Source organism: Manacus candei, unplaced genomic scaffold (assembly GCF_025592945.1).
Source record: "Manacus candei isolate 608988 ecotype Guabito, Panama unplaced genomic scaffold, ASM2559294v1 h1tg000078l, whole genome shotgun sequence".
Taxonomy (NCBI): Eukaryota; Metazoa; Chordata; class Aves; order Passeriformes; family Pipridae; genus Manacus; species Manacus candei.
The window spans coordinates 1961410-1983329 of record NW_026138126.1 but is presented as its reverse complement, the minus strand read 5'-3'; the positions used below and the strand labels follow the sequence as shown (position 1 = coordinate 1983329).

General features: G+C 62.4%; 3 protein-coding genes across 3 annotated transcripts; all 3 read right to left on the bottom strand.

The window, feature by feature from the left end:
• Positions 1 to 1726: 1726 nt before the first annotated feature.
• Positions 1727 to 8802, bottom strand: ABHD17A (abhydrolase domain containing 17A, depalmitoylase). Its single transcript, XM_051810745.1, has 5 exons — positions 8696 to 8802; positions 6601 to 7082; positions 4304 to 4498; positions 3445 to 3624; positions 1727 to 2643 (listed from the first exon to the last, which is right to left on the bottom strand). The coding sequence occupies exons 2-5, from the start codon at positions 6906 to 6908 to the stop codon at positions 2418 to 2420; spliced, it is 909 nt and encodes a 302-aa protein (XP_051666705.1). The 5' UTR covers positions 6909 to 7082; positions 8696 to 8802; the 3' UTR covers positions 1727 to 2417.
• A 1675-nt stretch (positions 8803 to 10477) lies between these two features.
• On the bottom strand, positions 10478 to 19478 carry LOC127481452 (AN1-type zinc finger protein 5-like). The gene is made up of 6 exons (XM_051810773.1): positions 19310 to 19478; positions 18145 to 18310; positions 17028 to 17109; positions 16096 to 16214; positions 14593 to 14703; positions 10478 to 12901 (listed from the first exon to the last, which is right to left on the bottom strand). The coding sequence occupies exons 2-6, from the start codon at positions 18293 to 18295 to the stop codon at positions 12753 to 12755; spliced, it is 612 nt and encodes a 203-aa protein (XP_051666733.1). The 5' UTR covers positions 18296 to 18310; positions 19310 to 19478; the 3' UTR covers positions 10478 to 12752.
• Positions 19360 to 20849, bottom strand: LOC127481302 (basic proline-rich protein-like). The gene is made up of 4 exons (XM_051810444.1): positions 20794 to 20849; positions 20130 to 20247; positions 19625 to 19815; positions 19360 to 19489 (listed from the first exon to the last, which is right to left on the bottom strand). The coding sequence occupies exons 1-4, from the start codon at positions 20847 to 20849 to the stop codon at positions 19360 to 19362; spliced, it is 495 nt and encodes a 164-aa protein (XP_051666404.1).
• Between the last annotated feature and the right edge of the window lie 1071 nt (positions 20850 to 21920).

Below are 21920 nucleotides of genomic sequence, written 5' to 3'. Positions count from 1 at the left end.
GCCATCCCAGTGGGAACAGAAGTGCCATCCCAGTAGATTATGGCCCAGTTTGGCCCCACCTTGGGGGATGTGCACCCAGGACCCCCAGCTCCCACCTTTTGGGGACCCTGCACTCTGGGAGGGGTGAGTGCCCCTCTCCCCCTCCTGCTCCAGCTGCTCGTGGCCAGGTAAGGACAGAGCCTGAGCCCTCCTGGGCTGGGAGCAGTGACGGATCCAGACCCAAAAAGCCCCAATCCCTGATCCCATCCACAGCTCCCCACCACGGAGTTCACCCCCAGTCACGTCCATCTCCCCTTTGGGATCCCCCACACCCGAGCCGGCTCTAAGTTTTGGGGCCCAGCCTGAACACTTCTGACCTTTTGCCTTTGTTTTAAACCGAGACACAGCAAACACAAGCTCGGGTCCCCCCTCCCCCGGCGGCCCCGGGCCGTCCCGCCGATGCTGAGCCGCCCGAAGCATCCGCAGCTCGACAGGAAACCGGCGGCGGTAAGAGGATAAAAATGCCCCGGGTGCGAACAGGAGGGCTCTGTGCCGGGATTAGGGAGCCCCGGGCGGCTGCGGCAGCTTTGGCTTCCAGCACGTGCGAGCCCAGAGCTCCCAAACCACCCGGGCACGGCGCGGTGGGATGGGGAAGGGAGGGGGCGGCTGGGGGGATGCGCAGGGAGAAGCCGGACAACGGACAACGCAGGTCCTGGATCCCAAAATCCCCCTGGAAAGGGGAGAGTCCAAACATCCACATCCTCTTCCAGCTCCTGCAGAGCCCCAGCGTTGAGGAAGGGTCTCCCCTCCTCCTCCGGAGCGCCCTGGGGTGGTCTTGGGGGAGGGCGGGGGCGTGTGGGGAGCAAGGGGTCCTGCGCCCCCCTGCCCGGGCCCCCCCGGCTCCCGGCCCCAAACAATGGGGGCATTGGAGTGCGGGAGCGTGGGGGTGCAGTGAGACCCCCCCGCCCGGCCCCGCATTCCCTGAGGAGATTATCCCTCCTCACATGAGCCGGCCGGGAGGAGGGGACACCAGGGGGACAGGGAGGGGGCACTGGCACTGGGGAGCCCAGCAAGGGTCCCCGTGGGCAGGAGAAGGGGCAGAGCAGCTTTGCTGTTTGGGCTGGGGCCAGGGATTCCCCACGGACACGAACTGCAATTCCTGGGGGGATTCACCCAAAAAGCACAAACCTGAGCCTCTGCCCTTCCATGGGGCAAAGTTCCCACCTGCTGGCAGGAGGACACTGTGGGACACCCCACACCTCCCTGGCCAGCATATCCCAGGGATCATTGAGGTCCCCACACAGCCAAGGTAAGAAATAAGGTTTGCTCCTCCCAGGACCCCCCTGTGTCCCTCAGGACCCCCCTGTGTCCCTCGCTGTGCTGGCTCTGGCACGTGGCCAGCTACAGGGATGCCCCCCTGGCACACCCGAGTGTCCCCTGCCACAGCTCCTGGGAGGCTGAGACCATCCTCCCTCTGTCCCTGGGATCCCGTGGGATCCCCTAATGACAAGGGACTGGCAGGGGAACGGGTTCCCATTGTCCCCACTGCAGCCCAGTCCAAGGGGGGCCAAGGGCACCTTCCCCCCACTGGCACGTTGGGGCCTCACAGTGCCCAAAGGAGGGTGACAAGGGTTGGGGATCCAGCCAAGGGCAGTCCAGGGGGGGTGCTGGACAGGGAGAGAGCCCCCCCTGGGGCTGGGTCACAGGGCAGGACCCCCAGGGGTACCCTGGAAAGGGCACACTCATAAAACGTTAAACCTCTGCTCTTTATTCAGTGCCTGGTTCCCCCGGCCCGTTCCCGAGCGAGCGCTCCACACGTTTTCCAGGGGTGACCAGAACACCAGGAGTGCTCGGGGAAGGCTGAGCAGGGCCACACTGGAGGAGGTGTGGGGCAGGAGGGCACCTCCTCTGTGCATCCCCATAGTCCCCGTGGGGACACGGCTCTGCCCCGGCCGTGGGGTGAACTCCGGGCACCGCCAGCGCTGGTCCCGGGAAAGCTCCATGGAGTGGGAACTGCCACCTCCTGTGTCCCACCCCTGGGACAGCGGGGAGGGGGCCGGGCCCCCAGCCCCTCTCCAGCTCGCATTATTGCTATGTCAGAGCAGCAGAGCGGCCGGGAGGGGCTCGGGAGGGGCTCGGGGGGTCGCTGTCCCGGGAGAGGGGACGAGGACGTGTCCGAAGCCAAGGATCCGCCGCCAGAGGGGGGGCTCTCGTGTCTCTGGGAAGAGGGGAGGAGGGAGCTGCCGTGTCTGCCCAGCCGTGCCAGGGGTGCCAGCAGCGCCAGGGCTGGCACCGGGCGGCAGGAGAGCTGTGCTTGTGTCCCAGAGGAAACACCGCCCGTGCTCCCGAGCCCGGAGCCGAGGCCGAACAAAGTCATTGCACCTGGGATGGGGAGGGACACTGGGAGAACGGAGGGACGGGCAGGGCCCCCGCCCGCCCTAGTTGCGCTGGCTGGGCAGCTCCTGGGAGATGAATTTCCGAAGGCGCTCGAGGTACTGGCTGTAGAGTTCGATGTCGTTGTGCCCCGCCCCGTCCACCCAGAGCGGCTCCACCGCCTTGGGGCAGCGCTCGAACAGCGCCAGCCCGTGGGAGAAGTCGATGACCTCGTCCTCCGTGCCGTGGATGATGAGGACGGGAGAGGTGATCTTGGAGATCTTCTCGATGCTGCCAAAAGGGAGGGTGGGGAAGAGAGGAGAGAGGGGTGAGCACGGGGACTGACATTTCCATTCCTGTCCTGCCCCCTCAAGCACATCCCGTGGGAGAGGGACCAGGAAATGCCCTTTGATCACAGGGACAGGGAGGGACAAGGAGCTGCTGCCAAGGACGAGCCCCAGGACAAGATCTGCCCTGGTGTGACAGATGAGGAGCAGCCAGCAGTGACAACATCCCCGGGGGACCTCAGCACTGCTGTAGGACATCCCTCCCCTGCCAGGATCAGCCCTGCTGTTCCCAGCCCGGCCCCAAAGGCCACTCAAGGCCATCAGGACACAGAGCGTGGGCTGGTGGCTCCCCAGGCACAGCTTCCACCTTGGGGACCATCCCCTGGGCCCCCCTGGCCTGGCTGCAAGGGAGAGGAGAAGGAAGAGCTCGTCCCTCAGCACTGCTCCTGCCACCTGCAGAGCGGGAAAACCCCGAAGGAATCACCCCTGGGGGACAGAGGGGTCCTGGGACTTGTAACACTCAACAAGGGGCCAGTGGAACAGCCCCAAAGCTGGTGGGCAACCACACTGGGACAGGGTGGCCAGGAGGTGATGCCAGAGGGGACTGGGGTGCACACATGGCACAGCCCTCGGGGGGGGCACGGTGACCCTGGGGAGGGTTATGACCCCCTGAGGGGAGCAAATGCCGGGCGAGGGTCCCGAAGAGGGTGTTTAAGCCCATCCCAGGAAACACTGGTGTCCAGGACAGAGCTGGGCTGGGCACTGCCCCTCCAGCCCTGGCTGCCCCTCTGCCCAGGGCACTCACTTGGGGAAGGCATCGAACCAGTAGGTCTTCTTGGTGTCGGGGAAGGCAACGCGCATGCCCGAGGTGAGCGGCGAGTGCAGCACGATGGCCGCGCACTCGTAGCGGGAGGCCAAGTCCACCGTGGGCACGGTGCCAATGCTCTGCCCGTACAGGATGATGTTCTCTGGGCTGATCCCGTACCTGGGGGGGCACAGAGCAGGTCAGCACCCACACACCTGAGTCACGGTGCCAGGAGATGACAGACTATGACTGTGGTTGGAAGGGACCCATCGGGATCACCCAGTCCAACTCCCGGCCCTGCACGGGACACCCCAAGAGTCCCACCCTGTGCCTGGTACAGCTCAGGGGTCGCCCTGCTCTGCCACAGCCCCACACGAGGCTCCCAAGGGTGTCTGTCCCCCTGGCTGGGCCCAAGGCAGTTCCCTGCACCCCCAGGAGCAGGGAGAAGCCAGGGCTGAGCTGCCAGGTGAGCTGTGAGGGTGCCAAGGCTCTCCCTCGCCAGGGGCAGGGTTATGGGGGGCTCACAGACCCCGGATCACAGCCCTGTGGGGCAGCTCCCAGCTCTGGATCACGTTGCCAGCCAGGGCAGAGGAGGCAGAGCCCAGCACAGGGCTGCACCCCAAACCCAGTGGGGGGACCGGGGCTGAGCCAGACCGGGAGCACAGCTTGTGCCGAGCTCGTGTCCCGCAGCACCCCCGCCCTCAGGGCCCCCCGGCCGCTCCTCCCGCAGCTTTCCAACCACCCCTTCCTGTTCCGAGCGACCCAGGGTTCCCTCTCTGGGGAGGTTTCCTGTTTTCCAGGCTGCTGGACAGCAGGGTTTTCCTGAGAGCAGCACAGACATCCTCCCTGCCCCGCTCACCGCGTCCGCAGCGCCTGCCACGCGGCGTCGATGTCGGAGTAGAGGTTCCTCTCCGAGGGCTTCCCCGTGCTCACGCCGTAGCCGGAGTAGTCGTAGGAGAAGATGTTGCAGTTGATTCGGGTGCCCAGCCCGATGTAGAAGCTGCTCATCTGCCCCAGGTCCACGGCGTTGCCGTGGGAGAACAGCACCGTGTACCTGACACCGGGGAGACGGGAACGGCGCGTTATCCCGGGATGGAGATCCACGGGAAGCACCGGCCAGCCAAAAACCAAACCCTGGGACACGAAGGGCCAACACCCCTCTGCCCAGCAAGGAAAGCCCTCGTGACACCCCCAGAGACACCCAGACCCTCCTGCTGCCGGGGCCCCAAGCGGGAACTGCAGCCCCCAAGGCAGGAGGATGATTCTCCTCAAGTTTCTGAGTCTATTTTTGGTAAAAAGCTCAGGATTTGGGGCCGTTTGCCCAATGGGGATTTCAAGTAAGAATTCTGACAAGCGGGTTTTTTTTCCTCTCCTGAGCCTGGCAAGACACCAGATGCTGGGAGAGAAGTGGATTGTGGGAGTGACAAGGCACAAGAAATTTCCACCATAAGGGGAAAAACAATGTTAATCATAAAAATTAACACTAATAGTGGATTGATGGAAGCTTGGCTCCTTTCTGCTGGAGGGAGGGAGCAGGACCCACTCCCTGCTGGGCCCCCCAAGCTGCTCTGAGGGGTCTGTGGCCAGGCTGAGCCTCCAGTCCTGGGCTGGATGCCCAGGAAGCCCCAGCAGGAAGGGGCAGGATGAGCTGTGGGGAGGTCAGACACCCAGCAGAACCTGTTATCCCAGGCTTTGGGAGGTCTGGCTCCCCCACAGCCCTGGTTCTCCCCTGCAGCCTGGAATGCTGATCCTTGGGGACACGTTGTTCCCAGGTGTGCAGGGTCAGCTGAGATAACCTGACCTCCCTCTGCACCCCAAACTGTGCCACTGCCCGGGCAGCAGCTGCCCAGTCCCCCCATCCCCAGAGGGGCTCTCAGTCCCACACTCCAGGCTGCCCCTCTCCACCTTCCCAGCTCACAGATCCATGGGGGTGACCAGCAGTGAGATGTGCCCAAACCACTCCTGGGCTTCACTCTCATCACTCTCCTCCTTGAGGAATCCAATGTGCCCATGGATTAGACTGAACAGAGCAGGCTCTGGCTCTCCTGGCTGGCACGGGCTGCTGCCCATCCCCACGGGGGACAAGCAGCCAGTGCAGCCCCTGCAGTGCACCTGGAGTCACATCAGGGAGATCTGCAGGACAGCCTGGGGAATCCCTGCTTTGCCTCTGCTCCTGCTTTAACCCCGTTCCCAGTGCAGCCACAAGCCAGACCGGTCCTGGGAGCTGCCTGACCAGCTGCCTCCACCCCTGTGCAGGGCCAGATCCTCCAGGGGGGAGGGAGGGGAGGGACAGGACCCCCTGGCACAGCCCCAGCCCGGCACTCTGTGCCTCCTGGGGACACTGGGGTGGGACCTGGTGGGTGCTCCCCAGGAACTCTGGGGCTCCAGCACCGCTGAAAGACCTGGTGGGTACTTCCCAAGGACACTGAAGGACCCAGTGGGTGCTCCCCGGGGACCCTTGGGGTTCCAGCCCCCCTGGGAGACCCAAGTGCGTGTTCCCCAGGGACTCTGAGAGACCTGCTTGGTGCTCCCTGATTATCCCGGTATTCCAGCTCCCCTTCCAAGCTCCAGGGGACCGTGAGGTTCCAGCCATCCTAGGAGACCCAAGTGGGTGTTCCCTGGGGACCCTGAGGTTCCAGCCATCCTAGGAGACCCAAGTGGGTGTTCCCCAGGGACCTTGAGGTTCCAGCATTCCTGGGAGACCCAAGTGGGTGTTCCCTGGGGACCTTGAGGTTCCAGCATTCCTGAGAGACCCAGGTGGGTGTTCCCTGGGGACCTTGAGGTTCCAGCATTCCTGGGAGACCCAGGTGGGTGTTCCCTGGGGACCTTGAGGTTCCAGCCATCCTAGGAGACCCAAGTGGATGTTCCCCAGGGACCTTGAGGTTCCAGCCATCCTAGGAGACCCAAGTGGATGTTCCCCAGGGACCTTGAGGTTCCAGCCATCCTAGGAGACCCAAGTGGGTGTTCCCCAGGGACCCTGAGGTTCCAGCATTCCTGGGAGACCCAAGTGGGTGTTCCCCAGGGACCTTGAGGTTCCAGCATTCCTGGGAGACCCAATGAGTGCTCGCCAGGGACCCTGAGCGACCTGCTTGGTGCTCCCTGTGCCCCTGGGTGCTCCCTGGGGTCCCAGCCCCGGGCAGAGCCGCGGTGACTCACCTGGCGCCGGGCACGCAGCGGACGTACATGCAGCCGACGCGGTTGCCGCGGCTGCTCTTGGTGACGAACACCTCGATGTTGTCCAGCTCCCGCTGGGAGTACTGGAAATCCGCCCTCTCCTTCAGGTGCAGCTTCCAGCGGCCGGCGGCGCGCAGGGAGCCGGTGCTGGCGCTGCCCACGGGCTCGGGCTCGGGCACCACGGCGTAGGTGGGCTCGGGGGGCAGGAAGGCGAGCTTGGCCGCGATGCGGCTGGGGCAGGGCGGGCAGCAGAACAGGCAGCACAGCTGGCTCAGCGACAGCCCGTTCATGGTGAGGGGACACGGGCGGCCCCGCCCGCGGCGAGGGAGGATCCCGACGGGACAGAGGCCGGGGATGACGCCCCTGTCTGTCCTCAGCTGGCCCTGGGCACGGCGGGGCCCGGCCGGGCCGGGCGGCGCGGCGGGGATGGCGTGTCCATGCGTCCGTCCGTGGGCAGCGGGGGCCTGCGGGCAGGGGGGGTGGGCACCGAGGGCTCTGCCGCGGCCACCGCACGCGTGACCCACCCCCGTTCTCCTCCCCGGCAGCCACGGGCTCCGCGTCCCCCCCGCAGACACCACCCGCCGCTCACAGCCCCCACGCCCGGCCCACGCAGCCCCCAAAAACAACCCTCCTCCCACACTCGCAGCCCCCGCGGGCAGCCCACCGAGCACAGGCTCACACCCACATCCCCCACACCCACGGCGGCAGTGGGACAAAGGACACAACCCCTCCGGGACCAGCCCTCCCCGGTGCCGGCTCAGGCGTGAGGGAGAGCCGAGCTCCCGAGGAAAAAGGGGAGAGGGGAGAGAAAGGGAAAGGGAGAAAAAAAAAAAAGCAACTATTTTCTGCAAGTTTGGGCACAGGCTCGAGCTGAGGAATGTCAAACCAGCCCACACCCCGAGGAATTCGCTCCATCTGCTTCCCAAGGGCTGGGAAAGGGGAGGAAAGGGTGGAAGGGGGAGGCCTCACACACCAAGCCAGGGGACACCACGGAAATGTTGGGAAGGAAGGGATGGCCCTGCCCCCCGTGCCCCCCCGGCTGGTGACCATCCACAGGGTAGCACCTGGCACGGGGCAGCGCCGTCCCTGCCGGCTCTGTGGGATCGGTGCCATGCACCCCCTGGGTGGGCAGCCCTGCCTGCCCCCTGCCCTCACCCCACAGCCAGCACGGGGGTCCAACCCACACCCCACGACCACCCCATGGCCGTCGTCGGGGCTGGATCCACCCCCCACACACTGACTGTGGGACTGTGGGACCCCCCCACCCCACAGACAATGACTGTGGGACCCCCACCCCACACACACTGACTGTGGGACCCCCCACCCCACACACACTGACTGTGGGACTTTGGGACCCCCCCACCCCACACACACTGACTGTGGGACCCCCCACCCCACACACACTGACTGTGGGACCCCCACCCCACACACACTGACTGTAGGACCACGGCACCCCCACCCCACAGCCAGAAGGGGTGGGAGGGGATCCACACCGCACCCACCCACTGACCCGTGTGGGACCCCCCCTCACCACTGAGCAGGGGGTGCTTCCCCCCCCCACCCCATCACACTGACCAGGGTGGGACTGTGGGACCCCCCCAGACACACACTGACTATTCTGGGACCTCCCAAAAACACACACCGACGAGTCCCCCCCATCCACTGTCCGCTGTGGGACCCTCCAAAAACACACATTGACCGTTGTGGGACCCCCCCCCCTCAAAAACCACCCGCTGACGGCGGTGGAACCCCCCCAAAAACCACCCACTGACCGCTGTGGGACGCCCCCCAAAAAACACCCACTGAGCGGTTCCCTCCCCCTCTGACCGCGGTGGGACCCCCCCCAGACAGCCACTGACCGGTGCTCTCCCTCTCATCGCTGTGAGACCCCCCCCAACCACACACTGACCGCTGCAGGCCCCCCCCAACTGCCTCCCCCTCACTGCCCGGTGCCCCCCCTCACCCCGCAGGCCCCACACTCTCTCCCCCGCTCACCGCGCGGCCTCCCCCCGGCAGCGGGTGCCCCCCCGCCCTGCCCTGCCCTGCCCTGCCCTGCCCTGCCCTGCCCTGCCGGTACCTGCACATCGTCCCCGGGCCCCCCCGGCCCCGCTCGCTGCTCCCGCGGCCGCTGCGGCCTCCCAGGCGGGGGCGGCGCTGGCCCCGCCCCCGGCCGGAAGTGACGCCATCGCTTCGCGCCCCGTTGCCATGGAGACGGCGCGGCCTCATGGCCGGGCCGAGGGGGGGGCAGAAACCGGCTCTTTCCCGGTCACTGAACCCCGCGATGGTTTTGTTTAACTTACACAGCCCCCTGCGGATCGCCCGGGCCAGCCCTCTGCCGCGGCAGGGGCAGCCGGAGCGGGTGACACGGAAGCCGGGGGGGCTTGGGATGTCTCCAGAGAGGGGGAATCCACGCCCTCCCTGGGCAGCTGTTCCAGGGCTCTGAACACCCTCCATGGGAAGAAGTTCCGCCTCGTGTTGAGGTGGGACTTGTTGTGGTTCAGTTTATGGCCATTGCTGCTCGTCCTGTCGCACCTCCAAAAAGGGTCTGGCACTGTCCTCAGAGACCCCTTGGATATATTTGTGTGGATTGATGAGATCCCCTCTCAGATGGGATATTTGTGTAGATATTTGTATGGACCAATGAGATATTTGTGTGGATTGATGAGGTCCTCTCAGATGAGATATTTGTGTGGATATTTGTATGGATTGATGAGATCCCCTCTCAGTCTTCTCCTCTCCAGACTGACCAGGCCCAGCTCCCTCAGTCTTTCCTCAGAAGGGAGCTGCTCCAGACCTTTCACCATCTTAGTGGCTCTGCTGGACCCTCTCCAGCAGCTCCTTGTCTTTCTTAAACTGTAGAGCCCAGACACAGCTGTCCAGATGTGCCTCCCCAGGGCCGAGCAGAGGGGCAGGATCCCCTCCCTGACCTGGACACGCTCTTCCCGATGCACTCTGGGAATCCCACTGGCCTCCTGGCCCCAGGACACACAGCTGGTTGTGGACAACTCATCCTCCACCAGGACCCCCCAGTCCCTCCCCACAGAGCTGCTCTCCAGCAGGTCACCCCAAACCTGTGCTGGCACGTGGGGTTGTTCCTCCCCAGGAGCAGGACCCTACACTTGCCTCTGTTGACCCTCATTAGGTTTCCCTCTGCCCAATTATCCAGACTATTAATGTCCCATGGAAGGGCAGCTCAGCCCTCATGTGGATCAGCCACTGCCCCAGTTCTGTCTCAGCAAACACTGAGGGTCCATTCCACCCCTTCTTCCAGGTCACTGATAAACAAGTTGGACCAGGCTGGGCCCAGAGTTCATGTCTGGGGACCCCCACTGACCACAGGCTCCCAGCTGGATTCTGGATCATCTGGATCAGGACCCCATGAGCTCTGCCATTCCCCCAGTCCTTCACCCACCTCAATGTCCACTCACCCAGCCCACAATTCTCGAGCTTTCCAACTAGGATGTCACAGGAGACAGTGCCAAAGTCTGGCTGAGTCCTGGTGCCAAAGGCTGCCCAGATGCCCCTGCATGGATATAGGGAGGGGGGGAGGCGTTTGGGGCCTGTCCCAAACCCACGTCCCTGTTCCCACTCCAGCCCCATGAACACAACAGGGGCACCACAGGGGGATCTGGGGGAACTCAGGGCCAGGGGGGAAGAATCCCAGACTTTACAGTCAGGGTTGGAAGGGATCTCTGGAGTCCAGCTCCTGGGGGTTGAGATCCCAGGAGTCTGGGTGCTGGGAGTTAGGGATTATCCACAGGGAAACTGAGGCACGGAGCCCCCAGGGCCACCCCGGAGAGCCCAGAGCCAAGTGGGGCCCACACAGAACATCCCTGCCTGTAACAAAGCACCCACAGCATCCAAGCAAACTAGACTGTGTTGTATTTACACTCATGGAGAGGGAGGGAAGAACAGGGAGAAGGTCGGTGGTGAAGCTGGAAGGTGGCTGTGGGCTTTCCCGCCGGATCCATGGGAGCTGCTGCACCTCCCTGGAGCTCGTGGCCCTCAGGAGAACACAAGGCAAGGGCTGGCTGCAATTCCTGCTCCCCCTGAGGGCCATGGATCGTCCTCAGCCAAAAGCTCAACAGCAAACCCAGCCCAGGGGTGTCCAGGGGTAACACCTGCGGCCACTGGCATGCTCTGGATGTGATGTCCACGTTATCCAGGAGCAAAAACCTGAGGAAAAGGCTGGCAAGGGGCAGCCTCGCTCCTCTCTGTGCTGGAGGGGGGTTTGCATGAGCTTTGGAGGTTGGGACCCTCCTGGTAACACTGCAGGATGGCAGTGCCCACAGAGCACACACTGCTCTGGCTGGATCACACTGGGAAACCCAACACCCAGGAGGATCCAACCTTGCTGAAGGATCCCCTTGCTGAAGGATCCCCTTGCTGAAGGATCCCTGCCACAACTGCCACGAGAAAGGCAGGAAAACAGCACTTGGAAGGAAGGATTGGCCATGATCCTCCCCCTGCTGCTCCCTGGGGCTCTGCTCTCCAACACCCAGGCAGACACTTCCCAAGGATGGCACAGCCAGCAGTGGGGCAGAGTTGCTGCTTGTCCCCTGGGACACATCCAGGGTTCTCTGCTTGTGACACCAGAGCCTCACAGCTGCTTCCCTGCTCCCGGTGTTCCCAGGAAGTCCCTGGGTGTGGAGGTGGCTGTTGCTGTGCCCCAGGAGCTGCTGCCCCGCCTCATGCTGCATCCCTGAGCCCTGTGTCTTCCCAGCAGCCCCAGAGCCCTCCAGAGGCTCCTTGTGGGCTGAGGCCAAGCTGGCATTTGGCTTTCCCTAAACCTCCCTACACGTGTGCCAGTGTGGGCACTCCAGAGCCCTTCAGGTGCTTTTTGGGGTGCTTGAGTCCTCTGAGCGTGTTCACTGCACCCCAAAGCTCCCCCTCCGCCTTTCCTGGCACCCCAGAGCCCTCCCTGAGTCTTCCACCAGTCCAGGGAACTCTCTCAGTGGGCCCAGAGCTCTCCAAGCACCTCTCCCTGCTCCCTGGGGCTCTCCATGGGCGTTTCTGAGCCCCTGCCTGTGCCTCCCTGGGACCCTCCTCGTGACTGTTCCCGTGCCCTGCAGCCCCTCCACGTGCCTTTCCCTGGGCCCAGTTCCCTCTGTGCAGCTTTTGGAGCATGAGGGAGGGAGGAGGAGGCAGGAGAGAGGGCAGCTAGGTGGGCTCCCTGAGCTGCCCCCGGGGGAGGAGGGGACCCCGCTGTCACCTGGGGGCAGGGGCAGGTCCAGAAGCAGAGGTGTGGGGACCTGAGCTTTGTGCACAACCCTGATGAGAGCGACTCGTGTAAGGCAGAAGGCAGGGAGAGCAGAGAGAGGGGAGGGGAGAGAGGGGACACAAACCTCGCTGGGGGAATGGCCGAGGTTCTCCAGGGGTGTTGGAGCACAGGAGGCTGGAGCAGGGGTGTCCCTGGCTCCCTCCCTGTGGAGAGAGGCACGAGGCAGTGAGCAGAGCCTCTTCCCAAAGGTCCTGCCCTGCCCACGTCGCTCCAAGCCACGAAATAACTCCCCTGTGCCAGCCCTGCTGCTCAGTCCCCTCAGGGCTTCTCCAGCACAGGGTGGGGAGGGGGATTTGGGGCGTCAGAACCACGGAATCAACTTTGCTGCATCGGAGCCCAAGCACCTCCCGGGGAGCAGACGGCAGCCTGGCTGCCGGGATCCCCCAGCTCCCGGGACTGCAGGAGGTGGGGCAGAGGGAGCAAAGTCCAGAGGCTGCTCAGGGACTCTGGCACCAGTCCCGGGTGGCTCACGGGACTCGGAGCTGCCGGGAAGGGAAAGCCCAGATGCTCACACCACGCAGAGCGCCCGGAGAGAGGCGAGTCCCAAGGTCTTCAGTGCTGGAGTAGCGGGGCAGGACGGCCCCTTTTCCTTTGGGAAGCTGGCTGAGAACACATCGGCTGAGCTGTGGCTGTCGGACAGGCAGGAAGGGAGAGGAGGAACACCGACTGACTGCCCAGGAGGTGCGAGGAGCCCCCATGTCCCGGTGCCGGTCCGTGTGCGCTGCCGGAGTCACCCTCGCACCACCGCTGGGGCCGGGAGGAGGAGGAGAGGAGGAGGAGGAGGGAGGCTGGGAGGAAGGGGAGGAGCACCAGGCCGCCCTGCTGGCTGCAGTTCGAGCTGCTCAGACCCCCTTCACAACTTCTGGATCTTCTCGGCGATAACGATGGGGTTTTCCTTGCGGATCTTCTCGGCAGCCTCTGCCTTGTAGTCGTAGGGGCAGGCGTGCATGTCGGAGTACCGGTGGATGGCACAGAACAGGTTCCCGCAGCGGCAGTCGAAGCCTGAGGGCAGGAAGAGCACAAACAAAGCCACATCAGGCCCCGTCCAGCCGGGCAGGAAGGCGGCAGGGCCCCCCCAGCTCCTTCCTGCCAGGCCAGGAAACGCCAGCAGTGCACACAGAGGGAGGGGGTCACTGTCCCCCCCAGGCCAAAGGGACTCGGTGTGGGGGAAGAACACGGGTGGTTCTTTGCCTTCCCCTGGCTCAGCAGCTCCTCGTGCTCTGGGCAGCCCCAGCTGTCACAGCTCCCAGAGCAGCTGCTCTCTGTGTTCCCCGGGGACAAGGGACATGCCAGGCACTGCAGTGCCAGATTGCTAATCCAGGCCAGGCTCCCCAGGCAGCCCGAGCTGGAGCTGAGCCCTCGGAGCCAGCCCAGCTCCCCAGGGTCACACAGCAGCATCTGCACTGACCGGCAGTGAGCAGCAGGGCAGTCACCACATTGGGATCACTTTTGAGCTATTTGGGCTTCAAAATTCCTAATTTAGTCACTTCACTGGGGGACAATGCTGCCTCCATCAACACAGCACACTGGGAAACTCAGGCAGGGAGCAGGGATGTGCTGCAGGACAGCAGGGAATCGTGCTGGCAGGGAATCCTGCTCTGTCCCTTCTCATCTTTCCAACCACAGCCCACAAACACCTTGCTCCGAGGTGCCAGTTTACTCCTGTTGGAGAAAACTAATTTTATCCTAAATAATGCCCTGAATACACAGAACTTCTCTGCAAGCTGAATCCTAAAGGAGGAAAGTTCTCACAGTTTGAAGTTCTTAAGGAAACACTCATCCAGGAAAACCATCCTCCCTGCAGATCCAAAGGCTGGGCACAGACTACCCTACCCTGTTCCAGGTTTATAAACCCACACTGATTCTAGGACAGCACCCTCGGATCTCCAGGCAAGCTCAGGTTCAAACTTCCCAGCCCAGACTGTGCCAAAGCCTCTTACATCCATGCTAACAGCCAGTCCCTGGCTGCTGGATGCACTGCAGAAGCTCCAGAGGTGAGTGCTCTGCTGGGCCAGCGTGACCTGCACAGCTCCCGAGTTAACTTTTTCCAGGGAAGCACTAAATGCCAGAGATAATTTAGAGGAATGATGTTTTTATGAACAGACCACAGCCAAATTAATTGCTTCACTTTCCAGGGGCAGTTTTCCCATCGATAGCACTGACACCATCCCCGCACCGCCCTCTCCAGCTTTACAGGCTGGATGCCCAGAGCCATCCTGCTCTCAGGAAGCCAACAGTGGAAATCAAGCAGCATTTACAACTGGGGTGAGTCTTGGAGAGGGATTTTCCATTTGGATCCAGCTCGTTCCATGTCCCTATTACGAAAGCTTTACCGCAGACCTGAACAGGAGCCCACTCCAACCCGCTCTGCCTTCACTCTCTGGCAGCTTTTGCCAAGCAGCAGGACCAACCCGAGAGGTGCTGCTGCCTCCAGTTCTGCCATCCTGCATCCCAAGGCTGCCAGGACCCCGGCAGGGAGTGGGGTGTTCCCCAGGCTGCTCCCTCAGCCGGCGCTGCCGCGGGTCAGAGCTCTCCTCCCAGCCCCCGGCAGCACCTCGGCTCGGGGATGGGTTTGTGGGGAACCTCCAGCCACTGCCCCTCTGAACCACCAGAGCACGAACAGAGCTGCCCCCAGGGCTCTCACACCACACTGCTGAGGCCACAGCCAGGTTTGCCCGGGGCCAGGGACTCACCAGTCAGCCCGATCTTCTTCCGGCAGGTGAAGCAGCGATTCTTCTTGGGTTTGGGTTTCTCCGCAGCGGCCTTGCCCTCAGCTGTGTTCTGGGATATCTCAAGCAGGGTATCTGAAACAGAGGCAAGAGTTTTGCTGCCCTTCTTGATAAAACCAAGCATTTGTTTTACTGCAGGAGGTGCTCGAGGCTCTAACTAAATTCTGGGTCTCTGCCAGACCCTCTGTGTGCACCTTGCCCTGGCTGACAGACCCCAGACTGGGAGATCTGCCTCGTTCCACAGAGATCTTACACCTCACACAGCCTCACATTTTCTATTTCAAATGCCTTAAATCCAAGGCTGGAGTGGCCACTGGACAGTCACTACAGCTCAGCTGCTGTACAACAACACTACTGTCAGCTGAGCCCACAGATAATCTTGGCAGGGAAAAAAAAAAAACAGTTAACCCCTTGTAAGTACTACTAATTATTTTTGCTGGCTCTTATGTAAGTGTTCCCCATATGTAGGTCTCAGAATGCTTTACACAGATATCCATCACTGCCTCTAATCTACCAAAGGGAAAACTGAGCTCTGAAAGCCAGATTGTTAAAGGTCACTGATGCTTAGCAGGATTTCCTCCAGTACCTAAGCAGGTTAGAGAAGTCAACAGGAGGGAGGAGCTCTGGCTGCAAACAGATACACACCTGCAGTGCAGGCTGCTCTGAGGAGACAAAACAGTCAGAGACAGCTTTGTGGAGCTGACCCTAAACAGCTTCCTAAAAACCACAGAGTCAGAAGAAAGGGGCAGGCTCTCCCAAGCCTGTTTCCCCACACAGTCTCTCACCTCTCTGTTGTAAATTGTCTCCTGGGCTTGCAGGCCAGGGATTACCAAACCCAAAATGCACAGTCATGTGCAGTGACTAGAGCCAGTTTTTTTAGCAACTAACAGCTCCTGGGATTTTTTTTAGCTTTCAGTACAAGCTGTCAGCTGAACCAAAGGAGGGTGTCTCTGCAGAATCACCTGGTTATGGCATCAGCTGGAGGATGTACCCGCTGGGCAGTGCCCCCTGTGCTCCCCAGTCCCTTCGGGGGGGAAACACCCCCTCGAGGGACAGGTACCCCCACCACAGGGGTGACACCAACCAGGCACTGTCACAAACACGTCCCCTCTCTCCCATAACTCTGGTGGATCCCTGTCCCTCCCTCCCTCAGAGCTGGCAGGGGAGTGCTGCCAGCGACAGGCCGTGGGCCGCTCCGGGCTCGCTGCCATTCCCCGGGAGAGGCGTCATGGAAGATTATCCTCCTGCCAGCGCCGGGGCTGGCAGCTCCTCAGCCCACAGAGCCACCTCTATCAGCCTGCCCTGGGGCACAGCATTTGCTCTCCTGTCTCACAGAGGAGCTGTCTCCTCCTCAGCTCTCTCTCCAGGTGTGTGAGGGGATGCCTGTCCCCTGGGGTCAGTGGCCAGCGCTGCTCAAACCAACTCTGAGATTTGTGTCACTGACACTTGTGCAAAGGCCAAACCGACCTGATGAGGAAGGTGCTGATGAGGCTTCTTCTGTCTTGCTGAACTCCTCTGTCTCAGTGCTGGTTTCCTCTCTGGATATGCTCATGGCTGTCATCTGATGGGTCACAGGAGTCTGAGCACTGGGAGCATTTGCAGCGAACGAACAAAGAGCAAACACAAGGGTTTTCCTTTGATGAACAGTTATGTGGGAGAGACCTCCAGCCCATAAAGTTAATTTCCTTATATTCAGAAGTAGGTCAGGAGTACAGCAGACCTGAGATTTGGGATTGCCCTAGAGATCTGGGATCAAAGTTCTTTACAGGCAGACATGGAATGAACCTGTGATGATTTCAGTTTCCTTTTGTACCCAATTATATCTCACAGCCAAGGCTACAGCTCCAAACAAGTCCAGGAACAGGGCAACAGAGTTATGAGTCAGGACTGTAACGTGACAGAGCTCAGTGCAGCTCTAACATCCTCCCCATCAAACGTGCCCAAGATCTCTAATCCTGCTGTCACAGCTTCCAGACTGGGTCACCAGCAGGTGCTTTCACTTGAAATCCTGAAATATCCCGAGCTGGAAGGGACCAAGTTCATCATCAAGTTCAGCTCCTGGTTCTGCACAGGACAACCCCAAAAATCCCACCACTAAGGACTGAGTAGAAACAGAACAGCTGAACACAGGCAGTGACAGAGCAGCTGCACTGACTCCAAGGGAACCAAGATACCACTTGATTCACTACCAACCCCCTGGCACCTCACTCTACACATCATCATCATCATCATCTTCATCAGGGACATCTCAATCTTCCAGACAAACCAGGGTCACAGTGAGGAGTTTGACCCAGCCCATGTACCCCTTGGCCATGTGACAGGTGACACCCTGTGCCCCGTGGGCCAGAGCTGGATTTTAGCAGGGCTGTAGATCCCCTGCCCCCAGACTATGCCCCTACCTGGCTTTTGCATCCTCAGGTGTGGAGTCTCCCTCTGCAATTGCTTCAGAAGCCATGGGGCTGCTGCTGGGACCACTGGGAGCTACAAGACAAGACCAGTCTTGGTAAAGCCTTTGAAAAACGCCAGCAAGTTCCTCGTGTGCTTGACAGGCAAGGGGAAAGCAGGAGGAGTGTTCAGCAGTCCTTAAGCTCCTGCTCCCTCCTGGAGCTGGGAGAGCACACCCCAGCTGGGATCATTCCCATATCTCTATTCCTACACCCTCCCCTCCGAATTTGTGCCCAGGTCTCTGTGGGGGTAACACATCAGGGCAGTCTGGACCTTGAACCAACATCACTCTGCAGCTTCTCTGAGGTGGAAGAACCAGATCCTCTCCCAGCTTCAGCAGACACAGGTTGGTTTGTGTCAGCTGAGGGTCTAAGTTGGGGGGTCTAAGAAAACTCTCTGCCAGGAAAAGCCGTGTTCCTGATGCATATTTTGGGGGGGATAACTCAAGGAAAGCCACAATTGCACTCAGGAACAAACTGTGGAAGAGCTCTGGGAAGAATTTCTCACTGTGCAAAGCCTGTTCATGGAGCATCTGCACAAACTCCCAGCAAAAAAAGCCCCACAACCCTGCTCACAATGGGGAGAGCATCTTCCTTCTGCTCCCAGCTCTGGGATGTACCAGGAAACAAACTTTTTAGGACATGGATTTTGGTTGTCAACACTGTTAAGGTAAGAAAATTATACAAACCAAGTAGGCCCAGTTCTTCCCAAATAAAATGTCATTGTGGGGATGTATGGGGTTCCCAGCAGTCAGCACATAACTCAGGGAGCAGGGAACAGCTAAAACTGGTGTCACTGTTAGCACAGGTGAAGTTTTACAGTTTGCTGGAAGGGGCTGACTGGGAGAGGGCTTCACAAACTGGTGGGACCGGGAAGGAAACAACTGCCCCCCTTACAGGGAACACAAGTGCTCAAGGGTCCTTGATTTAGAGCCTTGGGTCTCCATGGAAAGGGACAGACATGGCTTTTCTAGGAGGGGGTGAACCTGCTGGTGGCCAGTAGCAGCTGCTGAATAGAGTTTGCATCCAAATCCCCATTTTAAGGCAGATTTCTCAGGAAAAAACCCTCTACCTGGGGGGCTTATCCGGTCACTGCTCTGCTGCCTCTGCAGGAACTCCTTGTAGCACACGGAGCACATCCCGTTGGTGCGGGGGCTGCCATAGAACCCGCAGCCCGTGGTGCACAGCAGGGGCACCTGGGTCTGGTTCGTCTCCTGAGCCATCCTGGCCCCTCCAAGCTGCAACCAGGAATAAAACCGGGACAGCTGTGAGGGCCATTGTTCGCTGCAGCTGCTCAGGAAGGAGCACAAAGGATCCCGAGAGAGCCCAGTTCCTGCACGTGCACCACAGCACAACCCCAGGCCCTCCAGCACAGGGCACTCGGGGCTCCCAAAACCCGTGTCCTGGGGCCCTGGGCCACCCAGAGCTGCCAGGAGCTGCCCAGAGCCAGCCTGGAAAGCCCGACAGGAACTGGCTCCTGGTTCTCCCTCCTGCCCCACGAGGCTCCCGAAATTCCTGGGGACAGACAAGCACATCAGACCTGACCAGTCCCCTCTCCATCAGCACAAGAAGTGCCACCATAGCACTGCTAACGACCCTGGGAGCACCTACATGGAGCTGCCCCTCAAACTCCCAGTCAGTCACATTTTGGGTTTCATTTTGAGCCTGTCTCAGTTTTTCAATTCTCAGGAGGATGACGCAAGCGATGCAAAAAGAACCCACTGACATACGTGGGTAAGGGGAACGTGAGCGTGGTTAGGCTGGAAATAAGGATGAGGGTTTCTTTCCAGCAGCAAGATGTGATTCAGGAACACCTTCCCAAGGAACAGCTGACACAGTGAAACCTAATTTTAAATTTAATAATAATTCCTCTCTGGATCGCGCACAACCCCAGGAACTCGCCCCTTCCAGCCACACACGATGGAGCATTTACAGGGCCAAACCCACCGCAGGGCTCCAAATGAGAACCATGAGGAGCAAACAAAAACCACACACCATCCCAACGCGTGTGTGGACAACGTGGCTGTGGCCGGTCCGGCTGTGACACGGGACAGGGGGGGAGGATGTGAACAGGACCGGCTCGGGCACAAAGCGCTGGCACCGCGAGCCCCCAGCAGCGCTGCCTTTGTGGGGCGCACAAAGTCCCCACCACCTCCCAGCCGCTTCCTTCCCCGCTCCTACAAAACTCGCTCCCTTTACTCCGAGGGGAATAAACAAGAGGAACGCGAAATCATTACCCTGCCAGGAGCGCTCCCGTGGGATGGACCCGCACCAGCCCCGGTCGGGCTCAGCTGGGGACGGGGGGTCTCCGCTGCGCTCCCGGGGGTCCCTCGCCGTGCTCAGAGCGGCGCTGCCATCCCCGCAGCGGGATCACAGCCGGCCTCTCCTCGGGGGGTCCCGGGTGGATCCTCGGGGGGGTCCCGGGGTGGATCCCTCAGGGGTCCCGGGCGGATCCTCGGGGGGTCCCGGGTGGATCCTGGGGGGTCCCGGGATGGATCCGGGGGGGGTTCCCGGGGTGGATCCCTCAGGGGTCCCGGGTGGATCCTCGGGGGTCCCGGGGTGGATCCCTCAGGGGTCCCGGGTGGATCCTCGGGGGGTCCTGGGGTGGATCCTGGGGGGTCCCGGGTGGATCCCTCAGGGGTCCCGGGTGGATCCTGGGGGGGTTCCCGGGGTGGATCCTCGGGGGTCCCCGGCTGCCACACGGACAAACCTTTCCGGAGGAGCCGCTGCCGATGGCGCGTCCCTGCGGAGAGAGCAGGGCCCGGCGCTCAGCGCTCCCCGAGCGCCGCTCGGCCCAGCCGGGCGGGACGGCGCGGCCGAACCCCCCGGAGCCGCTGAACCCCCCCTGTGCCCGGGCAGGACCGGCCGGAACAGCCGGGACCCCCCGCCCGGCCTTGACGACCCTCCCGCTCGCCCCGCTCCGCTGGGCCCCGGCTCGGCCCCCCCGCCCGGCCCGGCCCGGCCCGGCCCGGCCCGCGGCGCCACTCGAGGCCGCGGCTCCGCGGCCTGCGCGGAGCGGGAGCCCCGGGCGGGCCCCGCCGGCCCGGCCCCACTCACCGGCGGCCGAGGAGGAGCGCGGGCGGCCCCGGCCCCGCGCCGGGCCGGCCCCGGGAGGCTCAGGCGGGCGGCGGGCACGGAGCGCTGCCGGGAAACATGGCGGGCGGGCCCCGAGCACCTCCCCCGGGGAGGGCCCGGGACGGGGGGGACGGGACGGGGGTGCGGGGGCACGGGGGGAACGGGACGGGGGTGCGGGGGGACAGGGGGGACGGGACGGGGGTGTGGGGGGACAGGGGAGACGGGACGGGGGTGCGGGGGCACGGGGGGGACGGGACGGGGGTGCGGGGGGACGGGGGGACGGGACGGGGGTGTGGGGGGACAAGGGGGACGGGACGGGGGTGCGGGGGCACGGGGGGACGGGACGGGGGTGCGGGGGGACGGGGGGAACGGGACGGGGGTGTGGGGAGACAAGGGGGACGGGACGGGGGTGTGGGGGGACGGGGGGAACGGGACGGGGGTGTGGGGGGACAAGGGGGACGGGACGGGGGTGCGGGGGCACGGGGGGACGGGACGGGGGTGTGGGGGGACAAGGGGGAAGGGACCGGGGTGTGGGGACACGGGGGGGGACCCCGAGCGGGGACGGGGGCAGGGGGGACCGGCTGTAGGGGAGGGAGCTGAGACACCCCCGGCTGTAGGGGCTGGGGTACAGGGGAGGGGGTGTAGCTGTGCCCCAGCTGTAGGGGAGGGGGCTGGGGTACCCCCGGGTGTAAGGACTGCCATGTAGAGGAGGGGGATGGGGTACGCCCCCGGGTACAGGGGGGGGGGGAGTGTAGGTGTGACAGGGTATAGGGGAGGGGGCTCAGACACCCCCTGGGTATAGGGGAGGGGGCAGGGGTATAGATGTGCCCCAGCTATAGGGGAGGGGGCTATGACAGCCTTAGCTATAGGGACTGGGATATAGGGGAGCAGGCTGGGGTACCTCCCCGCGTACAGGGGAGGAGGTGTGGGTGTGACAGGATATAGGGGAGGGGGCTCAGACACCCCCCTTGGGTACAGGGGCTGGGGTACACGTGTGACCGACTGTAGGGGAGGGGGCTGAGATACCCACTGCTACAGGGATGAGGGTATAGGGGAAGGGGTGTAGCTGTGCCCCCAGCTGTAAGGGAGGGGGCTGGGGTATCCCCAGGTGTAAGGACTGGGGTGTAGGGGAGGGGGCTGTGAACCCCCTCTGGTACAGGGGAGGGTGTGTAGGTGTCTCAGGGTATAGGGGAGGGGGCTCAGATACCCCCCTTTTGAGTATGGGGACTGGGGTACCCCTGGGTATAGGGACTGGGGTGTAAGGAAGGGGGCTGGGACACCCCTGGCTGTAGGGGCAGGGGTATAGGTGTGACCGACTCTAGGGAAGGGGCTGTGACACCCCCAGCTATAAGGGCAGGGGTATAGGTGTGACCCCACTGGCTATAGGGGCAAGGGTATAGGTGTATCCTGGCTACAGGGTCTGTGATGGACACCCCCCCAAGCTATAGAAGCTGGAGTATAGGTGTGACCCAGCTATAGGGGAAGGGCTGAGACACCCTCCCCCTCCCCCCTCGTGAGTATATGGGGTGGGACACAGCCAGACTCCCCTATAGAGAGGGGTCTGGGAGCCCCCGCTGCGGGGCCTGGGTCACAGTCAAACCCAGGCTGTAGGGAGGGGGGCGAAACCCCCCACCCCCCATGCTATAGGGGCTGGGACACAGATATTCCATGGCTGTAGGTACTGGGACAGAGATATTCCATGGCTGTAGGGGCTGGGACACAGATATTCCATGGCTGTAGGGACTGGGACACAGATATTCCATGGCTGTAGGG